The sequence below is a fragment of the Electrona antarctica genome, assembly GCF_951216825.1.
Source record: "Electrona antarctica genome assembly, chromosome: 17".
Taxonomy (NCBI): domain Eukaryota; kingdom Metazoa; phylum Chordata; class Actinopteri; order Myctophiformes; family Myctophidae; genus Electrona; species Electrona antarctica.
The window spans coordinates 22306350-22320670 of NC_136798.1; the positions used below are offsets into that span (position 1 = coordinate 22306350).

At 40.1% G+C, this 14321-nt stretch overlaps 2 protein-coding genes across 7 annotated transcripts in view; one reads left to right on the top strand and one right to left on the bottom strand.

The window, feature by feature from the left end:
• The window catches only part of dtnba (dystrobrevin, beta a), a 34178-nt gene extending 29209 nt beyond the window's left edge, over positions 1 to 4969 (bottom strand). For 5 of the 6 annotated variants that reach the window (XR_013792020.1, XM_079525548.1, XM_079525547.1 and 2 more), the window contains exon 1: positions 498 to 637. The gene's annotated coding sequence lies outside the window, so the exon portion shown is untranslated. Of the gene's footprint in view, positions 1 to 497; positions 638 to 4754 lie in introns of those variants that run through there. The other variant, XM_079525545.1, reaches the window with a different exon arrangement.
• A 1893-nt stretch (positions 4970 to 6862) lies between these two features.
• LOC306941026 (toll-like receptor 5) lies at positions 6863 to 9568 on the top strand (the record flags this gene model as incomplete). The annotated part of the gene is made up of 2 exons (XM_079526329.1): positions 6863 to 6874; positions 7661 to 9568. The coding sequence occupies 2 exons, from the start codon at positions 6863 to 6865 to the stop codon at positions 9566 to 9568; spliced, it is 1920 nt and encodes a 639-aa protein (XP_079382455.1).
• Between the last annotated feature and the right edge of the window lie 4753 nt (positions 9569 to 14321).

The window sequence follows — 14321 nt, forward strand, 5'->3', positions numbered from 1 at the left end:
TTACAAAAAAAGCAGACATGGCAACACTGCTGAGTATACCTATTGTCAATCATAGGCTCTATTTTTAACACAGATCAGGAAGACTGGTTGACTACGCACATTTTGTCAATTATCTTAAACATGCACGCACGCACGCACACACACACACTGTAGAATTTCTCTGCATACCACCCAAACAGACCACCTGGGCATTACCAGTTCCTGCCCAAAAAACACACACTCTCACACTCATCATCATCATCACACTTATGCAGGTGCCGCACCTGCAAAGGCTAAATAGACAACACAGAGTACTGTACTCTCTCACACGTACATGTACACGTACACGCACACACACACACACACACACACACACACACACACACACACACACACACACACACACACACACACACACACACACACACACACACACACACACACACACACACACACACACACACACACACACACACACACACACACACACACACACACACACTCACTCACTCACTCACCGGTGCTCTGGGTGTTAAAATTCCAAAGAAAGAATTGTGTCTTAAGGATTGGATTCCCACACAGTATCTATCCACAGACTTATTGAGAGTCAGAGCTGAAATGGCAATGATGACACACACAGGCAGTGACAAGCATCAGGCTGGCAAAGAGGGGAACTCAACAGGGGGAAAGGGCGTTTACAGCAGTACGTGGCCGTGCACACATGCGCGCACATACACAGACACGCACACTCCCTCACTTACCATTCCTTGACCACATGACCAGTTGCAGCTGCTCTCTACTCTCATCGTCTGCCCTGACAGGACCTGGCCCATAGTGCATACAGTATGTGTATGTGTGTATGTGGATGAGATAAGCTTTCAATTTAAACACACAGACATTTGAGTGCCATTTCGTAACCCGGGTAACAGACATGGTTGGCAACTTGTGTATTGGTAAGCCATACCCACATCCCGTAAAATAAAGTTTATAAAATACATTTTGTCTGTTTCTCAATTTATATTGATATAATTAATGTACTATATTATGTACTAATATCTAATATAAATTCATAAAAGCATCAATCATCAATGTTAATCAATAAACCACTTAGTTTCAACCTGCCGTCTCTATTTTGGGCATGACATTATAGGTGAAAACTTAAATAATATATTAAAATATAGTAAATCCGTTCTCTCTGCATTCTTGACTATTATGTCAAACAACTAAGTATAAATGGCTTAAAGTTTAAGTGTTCTTCCTGTGCTTTGCACTCTGAACCCTGACCCCTACATTACAGTAGAGACACCCAGGCTGACCCAGCGACACCCGGAGGTGAATATAGACAGGTATAAACAGCAGCAACAAATCTCTGGTTTCACAAATGAATGCACACACACGCACGCGCGCACGCACGCGCGCACGCACGCACGCACGCACGCACGCACGCACGCACGCACGCACGCACGCACGCACGCACGCACACACGCACACACGCACACACACACACACACACACACACACACACACACACACACACACACACACACACACACACACACACACACACACACACACACACACACACACACACCTTACTTACTACACAAGGGGGGACATTCCAAAGACATTCATGCACACACTGCAGATACAGCAGTGTGTATCCTAACCTGCTAGTGCAGAAGAGTGGGCTAGTAGTAACACAGGATCCAGGACAGTCAATGTAGGCTATACAACAACAAGAGGAGATAGACACAGAGAGAGAGAAAGATAAAGCTAAAGATCATGCAATGTGAAAACATCATCATCGTCAATAGTCTTCATCACATGTCCTCAATGTAAAAATGGTAAATGGTGCATTTATAGCGCTTTTATCCAAAGCGATTTACATTGATTGTGCATTACATTCACCCATGTACACACACACACACACACACACACACACACACACACACACGATGGTGGAGGAAACCACCAGTCCAAGGCACCAACCTGGTGCCGGGGCGACTGTGGCTCAAGAGGTAGAGCAGGTCGTCCAATGATCCATGGGTCGGCGGTTCGAATCCCGGCTCCTCCTGGCTACATGTCGAAGTGTCCTTGGGCAAGACACTGAACCCCAAATTGCTCCCGATGTGCTGGTTGGTACCTTGCATGGCTTCCGGTGCAATCGGTGTATGAATGTGTGTGTGAATGGGTGAATGTAATGCACAATCTATGTAAAGCGCCTTGGATAAAGGCGCTATATAAATGCACCATTTACCATTTACCAACCTGCACATCGGGAGCAATTAGGGGTTGTGTCTTGATCAAGGACACTTCAACACTAACTCTGGGGGAGCCCGGGATCGAACTGGGAACCTCACGTTCCCATCCGGCCACTCTACCGTCCACTCTACCTCTACTGTAGTCGCCTAACAAATGCACATATAGCTGCTACTGTTTTTGACTTTGTGTTGAACAATAAAAAATGTACTCTAATATCTGCTGCTGCACAGATGGTTCAGCAGGAGGCTAACCGTCTATAAGAAGGGAAATCCCAAGACCGATCAGCCAAATTGCTAGTGCTCTACTGTCTACTAGTATTGATGATGTTTTGTATGAATTGAATACACAGGACCACAGTGGAAACAAGCCCACAGGGCATTTTGTGTTATCCTTATATCGTTAGTATTGCATAACTGTTCCTCTGTACTTTTTGCAAACTGTTATTAAAGTATTCAATCAATCAAACAAAAACAAAATAAATTCACACATGTTTATATGGAAGTCAGTCAAAGCGTCTCGGATCAGGCACAATCTATTTCCCCCCCTATTGTACATACTGTATAGTGTTTTTAGTGTGATGATATTGAATTGTTGATGAATTGGATATAGGACCTCAATGGAAACAAAATCGCAAGGACTTTTATGGTGTAATCCACAAAGTGTTTGACTATACTTGTACTGTTTTGCATTTCTGTCTAATAACATATTCAATCAATCAATCAATCAATCAATCAATCAATCAATCAAAGAAACCTGTGTCATATAGATAGATGACTGATGTCACAGGCTGACCACATGAAGTCAGAGATCCACAGCAGCATCACAGCTTTCCCATGGATCCACATGATTCCTTTTTATTATTCTTTTTACAGCACAGATCTGCAGGAGGCCAGCCTTCTATAATAGTGTCTGTGTGTTTCTGTCTGAGTATGAGTGGAGCTAATCAAACCAGATTTCAGCACCATTATTGTTGCATGTGGCTAACATAGTACCTCCACTCATTTGTTTTTCACATAATGTTTTATACATTTTGAAATATATAACTTTAATTATCTCCGGTGAAAATGCTAGAATAGATCAATCAATGCCACATTTTTTCTTGTTCAAGCTGCCTCTTGGCTAACATACAACCTCAGTCATTATAATGGAAGTCAAAGGGGCTCGGAGCCTCAGACTCAAGTTGAAATCCTTGCTCAAATAATGCAGTCTGTCATAAATCATATTATACGCTATGCATATATGACTGGTGTCATAGACTGGCCACATGAAGTCCAAGGTCCAAATGAAGGCACGCAATATTGTTTATGTAATGAGATTAGGGATGTAGATATAAGCATATCTTATGATGCGCCTAAAGGTACATTTCTGCAACAACAAATGCTACACAACAACTCAAAATATATCTTTCTGAAAAAGACATGCAGGACTGGTAGCATTACACGTTTTGGTTTTAGCAGCCCAATGGGTCAATTTTGCACAACCTGGTTTAAACAATGGTTCAAAAGCATCATTGTGCTGTATACAAAAAGTCAAGCTTCAACATGGCACAGTGGTAAAGTGGGTGAGTATTTCTGTAGCTGTAGAAGAAAAGTAGGGGTGGGGGGGTAATTGCTGTTTCCCCCCTAACAATCTCCCTTGATAAAATGTAAACAATTTGAACTCTGCTGCGGGAAATACACGGTATTATGCGTCATCAAGCTGAGGAAATGGATAAGAAGACGTTTAGGACAACAGTTTCTCTATTCGATTCTCTCTATTCTTTTTTGTTTCATTCAAATGATTTCCTCCACATACAGAACAGAAAAAAGAGCTGCAGATTGTTTTTGTTTTTTTAAACAATCAGCAAAAAGTATTTTTGCTGATTGTTACCACAACCTTTTTAATGTGGATGGACTAAAAACATCTGTCAGTGAGTGGTGGGTTATCACTGTGCAGTGAAAGCACCACTGGATACAAGGTACAGTAAGAGTAAAGAGAGGCAGGTACCTCCACTTGACTTTATTTGGCGAGGCACTCACTCACCCTTTTCTAGCAATTTACAGTCATACAATGGAATGATGAAGAATGGATATAGTTAAAACACGACCACTGTCGTGCATAATGTTTTTCATACTGATTTGATCAAAACTTTGGCACTTTTACCAACCAGCTTCACCAACACTAATGCTTCAACAATGTTACGAGGTCCAAAGAGGACTCCTCATCATGAGTCACAGGCTAAGGAGCCCATTGAGAAAGTCGTTACAACTGTAGCTACTTTTAGTTCTGCCTACTTCTGCTGAGAAACTGTGACATATGAGCGGCCATGTTGCAGGGGAAAAAACGTTTAACTCCCTGTTCACCTTGTTCCCCCGAATGAATGCGTTCTTCAACTCAACTCTCTTTGACCGAAGCCAGCGGAAACTAAACACAGTCATCTATCACAATAACTCTGCCGTTCACATAACACAGTTATAACACAGTAGCAAGCTGAATAGGCTATGCGAGAGAGAGAAAGAGAAGGAGCTACTCACCAGAACTATTTTTGGGGCAGGTATTCGTGGCCAATTCCAAACATCAACACTGAGACGTGTGTGACTTGAGCTGCCTGTAACCTAGTTTCTGTGTCTCTGTCAATTGTCCGCTTCCCCTTTAGCGTGGTGAATAATGTCCCCGTCCCGTTATTTCCCCCGGCACACGCCGTGTTTCTCACCCTCTATGCCGGGTGTTTCTGCTGTGTGTGTGTGTGTGTGTGTGTGTGTGTGTATTTCTGAATCGGTGGTGCAGCCTACAAAATTTGAAAGAAAGTCACTCCCCTCGCTCCCTCCTATGTCCCACAATCTCCAAGGAGTTGGGTAGAGTAGCCTATGTGAATGAATGACAGGCTAGCCAACTGAAACAGCCATTCAACTGTACAAAAGATTGAAATTTGACAAAATGCATTTAATCGGTAATTTGAGCAGCAGTCTCTGTCAAGCCCCCAGTGTCCCAGTGTCTCCCTATTTGGCTATGTCTGTGTCATAGGCTATACTCTGACATCCGTGAAATTCAGCAGTTCTATGTGATATGTAAACGCACACGAACACGGGCGCTCACGCACGCACACGCACACGCACGCACACGCACGCACACACACGCACACACACACACACACACACACACACACACACACACACACACACACACACACACACACACACACACACACACACACACACACACACACACACAATGGGCCAATAGGTCATTTGGGCTTACTGCCTTACTTACATTACAAATTGAATAGTTGACTGACATTTTAAGTATTTCCCCATTGCATAATAGGCTATATGGTGAGTTGAGGTTTGTAATTTACAATATTTAGCTTATAGTCCAGCAGATATGTCTGCATAATAATGTCTAGGGAAGAAATAGTTCCAGTGAAGTGAGATAAATGTTGTTTTCATTTTAATATTTTTACTGTAGTAATTGAGTCACATTTGTATGTTTGTATGTTTACATAGGCCTGATTATCAAGTTCAACATTAATGGGTGCACTCAGTTAATTAATTTTACCTGCCACAGTCTGAGGCATTACAATCATGATTCATGAGGCTCTGTAATGGACGAACACTCAAGCTCAAATACAGGAATGTTGTGAAAGATTCTGGGAAACCTCTTACGTTTTAGGCATTTTTTTAATTGCGAAATGGTATGGTAAACAGTAGCCATTGGCGTGTTTTTCAAGAAATGTTTTAAATGTTTTTGTGGCTTTCGCCTTTATTTTATATATTTTATGGAGGGACAGACAGTAGGCTGACAGGAAATGGGGAGAGAGATGGGGGGTGACATGCAGTAAAGGCTGTTGGGATCGGGAGTCGAACCCTCGTCACACTGCCAGACTGGATTACCAGCAAGGAGCCATGGCCCAGGCCTCAAGAAATGTTTTGAGGAGTTTCGAAACAATTATTTGGAGAAGAGGGTATCCCGCAGACAGTGCAACTGCACATGATAATCACTGCCACTGGTCATATAGGAAAGGCACTGTACTAATGACATACGAGGTGACATCTACATTTTTTAATGTCTTTATAAAAAACATGTTTTCCATGAACAATTGCATGTATTAAATAATGAAATAACCCAACTTGACTGAAATAGCTAGGGGAAAGCAATGGTCATTTTTATCAAGATTGAACCAAATCGAGCCTGAAGTTTCCAGGGTGTGTAGGCACCGATTTAATCTTTGTTGTAACATTCCATAACAGTTCTCAATTACTAACATTCAATTTGCCTAATTTGTGACTGACTCAACCGAGGTAAATTGAGTTACACAAATTGTCAATCGTATACATTTCACTGTATTGACATAAACACAACAAATTAAAATAATATTATGGGCTACAGATGTCATTGACAGCATCAGTTTATATTGCAATCTCAGTCACAACCATCATTCATTTTAATCCAGGTAAATTAGACAATTTTCACTTTCACTGTGTTTGCTTGATAAAACAACAAATCAAACATTGTGGAAGCACTGGTGCAGTGCCAGTGGACTATGAACCTCTCAATGACATCTGAAAACATATCCTTCCCCAGTAAAGCTGGAATATCCTAAATGATGAAACTACTGTCCATGTGGTATTTATACAGCAGGGTCATGTTCTTCATGGTACAGAACTGATGATCATGACCACTGACTGCATGCCACATCTCTCAGTTGTATCATTTATTTCATTGCACATGTGTTCATGTATTTAATTCCATCTATTTGTTGAAATGTCTCACTCTCGTAAGGCAACAGTGTGGATTCTGGCTCTTCAAGTGGTTATTGGTGTACACCTACAGGTATTGCTCGAATTGAATTCTAATATAATGCAATGTACTACTATGTTACTATGTTACAACATTTTATTTGATATAATGTATTTATTTTGTATTGTGTTATGTGCAGAATGGGGATCTATAGTCAGGGGATGTGAAAATATTCTAAATTCTAAATTAATTATTTGTTAAAAAAAGTGTTAGCTATATATTCTGATAGTACTCATTGCTATAGAGTGGTTGTTCAGTAACAGGGGTACACAGGGGTACATTTGTGCAGTTGGGATACCAAGTTTATCGAATCGGGAGAGGATACAGGAGAAAGTAATATTAGAAGTGATGAAACGAAAAAATGATTAGACAAATTTTGGACTGAAAACAGTATAAACATTTAAGCTGATAAATGGGTTATCTCTCACTGATTGGAAACTATAGCAACTCACCTACCTACTATGTTCCGTCTATAAAGAAGTGGAGATTTTTTTTAGCAATGATTACTATTAGAAGATAGAACTTTTTGTTGCAGCAACATTAAGCACTGTGTTTAGGCTGGGAATATTACTGGAGCAATGTTCTACCTCTTCACCCCTCTTACATTTGAGTAAATCCCAATTGTCATCCGTTTAACCTGCAGGTGTCCAGCTGCTCTCCTGCCTGCCCTATTTATGGCTCAATTGCTGCATGCACCTCCCAAAAACTGTTCTGGGTCCCTGCTCTACCGCCCCACATCACCCATTTGTACTTGGAGATGAACTACATCAGGGAGATCAATGACACGTCACTCTCAGGCCTCGACAGGCTGCAGGAGTTGGACATTGGAAAGCAGCACACTCCTCTTGTGATCCGGAGCAACGCCTTCCACAGACAGACAAACCTGACACGGCTAGTGCTGGGCTTTAATGTGGGCCTCAAACTGCAGCCAAAGGCATTTGTGGGACTGTCCAATTTAAGGGACCTCGACTTGGATTATTGTTCACTGAATGAGTCCATTTTGACAGGTGCCTACTTGCAGCCTCTGTTGGCCTTAGAGACATTGAATCTCTTTGGTAACCGAATTGGAAGACTCCAGCCTGCTCTATTCTTTTCAAACTTGACTAAGTTGACAGAGTTGAATCTCAAGTTGAACAATATCAACGAGATATGTGAGGCTGACCTGACTGGTTTCCAGGGTAAACACTTCAGACTTTTGAATTTGGACTCTGTCAAACTTAATGGCATGCATAGTGCACATTTTAACTGGGAAAGATGTGGGAATCCTTTCAGACGGATGTCATTTAAAACACTTGTCTTGTCCTCCAATAGGTTCAGTGCAGACAAATTGAGAATCTTTTTCAAAGTGATTGAGGAGACTAAAATAGATAATCTCATAATATCTGGATCCATGGGTAAAGGATTTTCCCACAACAACCTCCCTGATCCAGACCACAGAACATTTGAAGGCCTCAAGAATAGTTCATTGAGAACTTTGGACTTGTCTAAGAATAGGATATTTGCTTTGCAACCCCAGGTTTTTAGTCCACTGAAAGAAGCGATAATAATCAATGTTTCACACAACCAAATCAATCAGATCGCTGGAAATGCTTTTGATGGTCTTCAGGGACATTTGCAGATTCTTAACCTGTCGTATAATCTTCTGGGGGAAATCTATTCTCATACATTTGCTAATCTGTCAAACCTCAGAGTGTTAGACTTATCTCACAATCATATTGGCACATTGGGATATGGGTCATTCAGAGGACTTACCAAATTAAGAATGCTAGATCTAAGTGGAAACTCTCTCCGGAAGTTAGGTCTTCCTGCATCACTACCAAGCTTACATTATCTTCTTTTGAAAGACAACAAGTTACAGACACGTGGCAGTCTTGTACAGTTTGCCAGAAACAGTATCCATATCGACCTTGTGGACAACAGACTAACAAACTTGGAAGATGTTTTTGTAATGTTAACTCAACTGAAGCATCTCCAGAAACTCTTTTTCGGTGGAAACTTGATCAAGTGGTGCATCCTCAGTGGCAACATTACCATGCCTCAATCAAACAGTTTAAGAGTGCTGGACTTTCATGGCAGTTCACTGCAGACCATCTGGTCTCAGGGGAGATGCCTAACTATTTTTGATAATCTCATGGAATTAATAGCTCTTGATTTAAGCTTCAACTTTCTTCAGTCTATCCCAGATGGTGTTTTCAAAGGTCTGAACTCATTACAAGAAATCGACCTCTCCACCAACTCCTTAACGCACCTTCAAATTAATATTTTCCCCCAAACCCTGAGAACACTCGACCTCTCAAACAACTTCCTTGCTTCCCCAGACCCTGAGACCTTCCATTCTCTTCAGTTCATCAACCTGTCAATGAACCGGTTCCACTGTGACCAAAATCTGTATGGCTTTCTTACATGGTTGAAACAGACCAACATAACTTTCCTGAGCCCTCTTGAAGAGCTAAGATGTGAATTCCCCTTTAAACACTATAAGGTCACGCTGTTGGATTACTCCACATGGGTCTGGCAGAGAGCACATGTGGAAAAAAAAGCTCAGATGTGACATTCTTGTTTATAAAGCTCTCAATGGTCTCGCACCCTCCTACCTACATGACTGCCTGCCTAAATATGTCCCAAACCGCCCCCTAAGGTCTTCCACTGCTGGCCTGCTCGCTTTGCCTAAAAAAATGGCAACTAAAAAATACGGGGAAGCAGCTTTTTGCTTCTACGGGCCGACGGCGTGGAACAAACTCCCACTGTACCTTCGACAGGCAGCCTCTGTAGAGCACAGCTCAAGACCCACTTCTACACCCTTGCTTTTAATTGATTTGTTTTTTTAATTTATTTTGTTATTCATGTCCTCACTGTATTGCATTACTGCTCTTGTTTTTTAATGTTTATGCCTTGCTTTTCTTTTCTTTTTTTTCTCTCTTCATTGCTCTGTAAAGCACTTTGAGCTGCATTTCATGTCATGAAAGGTGCTATACAAATAAAGTTTTATTATTATTATTATTATTCATCATCATCAATCATCAAAAAAGCTCAGATGAAAAAAAAGACCATAGCAGACACCACTGAGGGGGTGCACTGCAATACATAGCCTAGCCATCCTGAAAATAGCTCCGGTGTTCATGTAAAAAACTAAGAATGGCATTCAACCTAAAGTACAACCGATATGTTTTATTTCCTTAGTGTAAACTTGAGTAAAGCATAGTTTGGCCTGTTTAAAATAGGCGTTTTAAACAAGTAGGACAACCAATACACAGGGATGAGTCTAAAATTACCATTAAACAACAATATGCTTTACCAGTAGATGGAGACTTTTACCTGTTTAATTTATTTATGTATTTATTAACTTTAGTCCGACAGGCTACTTTTGTTTAAAGTGGGAAATTTGGTATATGGTCTTTTTTATCATTCATGAATCCACTTGCTGACCGCCTGTCAGTATTGAGCAATTGAGGGGTTTCTTGTGACCCTACCATTAACATCCTATGGCAGGCAAAATTGTCAAAAATGTCAAACTTTCTTTTTGCTTTAAGTAGCATGTGACATGTCAAACTAGGGGGTTTTCATGATTCTGAATCCATTCCAAGCATTATTTTTGCACAAAACAACACTGGGCTAAAAACAGCCATAGACATCATGACAAATGTGATGAGGTCAGCACAAATGTGATGAGGTCAGCACATTTTGGGCACATTTGGGCAAGTGGCTATGACTGTTTTTAGCCCAAGGAGTGTGTTTTGTGCAAAACTAATGCTTGGAATGTATTCAGAATCATAAAAAAACCCTAGTTTGACATGTCACATGCTATACTTAAAGCAAAAGGAAAGTTTGAATTTTTTTGACATTTTTGCCTGCCATAGGATGTTAATGGTATAGGGTCACAAGAAACCCCTATAAAAAATTGCTCAATACTAACAGCCAGTCAGCAAGTGGATTCATGAATGCATGTATATAGACAATATTTTAGGCCAATAAAAAAGACTGTAATTTCCCACCCGTCCACCTACTTGGTGTGAATCATGTTCAAGCTCTGCATGTAATGTCACAGGATACTGACAGTATTAGATTTTTATGGTATATATAGCCTACACCGGTTATATATATATATATAACCGGTGGAAAGTGACATCCAGGCACAGGTGGCGAAGGAATATTGTATTTTCATATATAATCATCATCCTTAACATCATAATAAATACAGAAAATATATAGGCCTATATATTAGAAGAAAATAAATACAATATTATTTTGCCATCTGTTTTCTGTATTTATTATGATGTTAATGATGATGATTATATATGAAAATACAATATTCCTTCGCCACCTGTGCCTGGATGTCACTTTCCAGTTTGAATTACTTTCTAGTTCTTCTATATTACTATTATGTTGACTATTACTATGATGTCAAGTATTGTATTATTTATGCATAAATATAATTTATGCGCACACACACACACACACACACACACACACACACACACACACACACACACACACACACACACACACACACACACACACACCGATATTATGGATAGCCTCGGATCATAGTTTTCACATTTGCATATCTAGGGTAAATGGCAGATTTGATCAAATACATCTACCGGTATGCTAGTCTTGATACAAAAGCTATTGAAAGCCGTTACGCTCTTGCCTTTAAAGTGCATGCATTATTTCAGTATATTCGATTGTACTCATTGCTATAGAGTGTTTGTTCAGTAAAAGGGGTCTCCATGTCTCTCTAGCTATTTTATTAAACAGAAAATGCATTTTCAGGTCGGGATACCAATTGTATCCAATCAAGATAGAGAACGCAGTCAGGATACATTAAACAAGTGGAACTGTAAGTGATGACACAAAGAAATGAGCAGACAAAATTGGAACTGGAACACTAAAAAAATAAGCTGATAAATGGCTACTCTCTCCTGATTGGCTGAAATGTCACCTAAAAATGTATTTTTCAAAAAGCTATAGCAATTTAAAATACATTCAATTCGCGTACTTCCCCACTGGGGGGCAACACTCATACATGATTGTTGAGTTAGTAGCACTAGCAGAAGAAGTCATTCGCTCTCACATTACCACGTGACGACTGACGACTTTGACGTGCAGCAGTACAGTTACAGCAGCAGCAGCTTTCTCTTGACCTTCCCTCTGTACTGCAGGCCGAACCTACTGAACGGTGAGTGGGATTCATAAGAACAATGCATTAGAAAAACACATTGATTTCCATAGCATCTATTGTCCGTTTTCTCGATTACGATGAAACCATTCACACTGTAATCATTGAGTGTTCCTGCTGCATTCAGGGCCTGATCAGTTCAATGAGTTAGCATGTGGCTAACTGTTTGCTAAGGCTTGTGAACAGTGCAACACAGACAGCACCTTGGATTCTCAATATATATCCATCTGCTCGATATAACATTTGGGCCCTTTCGACAGATTTAGCAGTACTCTTCAGCTACGTGGTCAGTCACTGGTTGTTGCCTGTCCCAAGGCCTTAGGTAACATTAGCTGTAGCCTATAGCTAATCGGCTAATACTGTGGTTTGTGGAGATGAGGGCAAAGTGACACCCAGTGAAAGAATTATCCAACAATAAAGCAGTGTCACTTGTCATCTTCATTTATACCTCGTACATCATAATTTCAGGTAGCTAGCCACAGAAACGGTAGCGTAAACTTAAAAATATCAAGATTTGGCACTACGGAGGTCGGTGTCTGCACTCTGCAGGCTGCAGCCATTCCATTTGAACTTCAATTGGTTGGCCATAATAATAGCCAATCACTCTGACATTGCACATGGGCAATGAGCATTCCATAGTTACTGACTGACGAAACTGATTTATCAATTTCCTCAAATGTAAGCAGTTTATTAACATTAGACATGTCTTCAACTCATTACAGTTGGGGCATGATATCATAGCTGCAGACCAATGTAATTTAATTCTCCAAAGCATTTTCTTGACCTCCACAGTGTGCCTCCCAGCCCTCCCGACTAGCTTTTTTGTGCATTATGGTCTTATTTAGGGAAAATGCTATTATTTGAAGTGGTTTAAGTCATTAATAGACAGCATTTAAAGCTCAACAGTCAACACAGTATGTTGATCTTTATTTGTGACTGTAAAATGGTCTCAATATTACGCAGGACTTTGTTTTGATACCATTGCAAATTTGCATCTTTCACTGACAGATGGCTGGACGCTTGTTTGCAAATTGGTGGGCCAAGATGGGCCCTTACTATGGGAAGGCATACCAGGAGATGTGGCCGGGTATTATCATCATGTCATACTTCTACTACAAATTATCGTATCCGGGTAAGTTCAGAATTCACAGTTTTGGCAAGACTTTTCCGGACTGCTCAATTCTAGGACAAAAATATCTTAAGACTTTACTTTAGACTAAAATAGCTGACCTACAGGCTGTTTTTTGCAGAATGTTGAGTGATTGTTGACACCAGAATAGGGAAGCTAGGGTTCATGTGGTTAATTCAATACTGGATCAAATACAAAAATAAAGTATAAAAAAATAAGCTATTTAAACAAGCCTAGATGTTCCAACAATGATCTTGGGATATGAGACATTGGAATGGACTGTTGGAGAATTTATTGAACAATTTATGTCGGCTCATTTAGCAACATTTACTGAACTTAAAGTTCAATAATGAAGGTCTTGTGTTTTTCCCAATGCTACCGTATGTCTTTTTTGCTGTTATATAATGACTTCTAATAATTTCTACTTTCACTTTTATTGCAGGAAAGAAAGCTGTGAAGTAGCTGTGGGTAAGTAGCCTGATTATTTAATGTAAAAATCAATACATGTAGCCTAATGACATGTCCTTGTAAAAAAAGGTAAAAAAAGGTGTTTTCTCCTCCAGAACCTGCTCACTGATCGTCCCACCATGATGACATCCCTCTTCCCTCTGTGAAATACCTCCACATTTCTATTTGTATGGAACAAATAAAGTTGTTAATTATCCTGGAATCCTTGTGTCAGTGATTTGATGTCGTATAGTCTTTTTCCACTATAGCTTTGTTTTTAGAAGTATGTTGCATATCCTTTTAGAAGCCAAGTCTTTTGAGTTGTTTGATACAAAATGAGATGTACAAGCAATCTTATTCATCAACTGGCATTTAAAAAACGAATTTTAAAATCATTAAAAGCTATGATTTTACAATGGTTTGTTTATCTCAGTGTGATGAATCTGATTACGGCTACACAGTTTGATAATCTTGTTTGTAGTAGAATAGCTAACATTACCTTATCACATTTTGTTAATCCTCTAAGTAGTTTACCTTTTAAAACAAAAT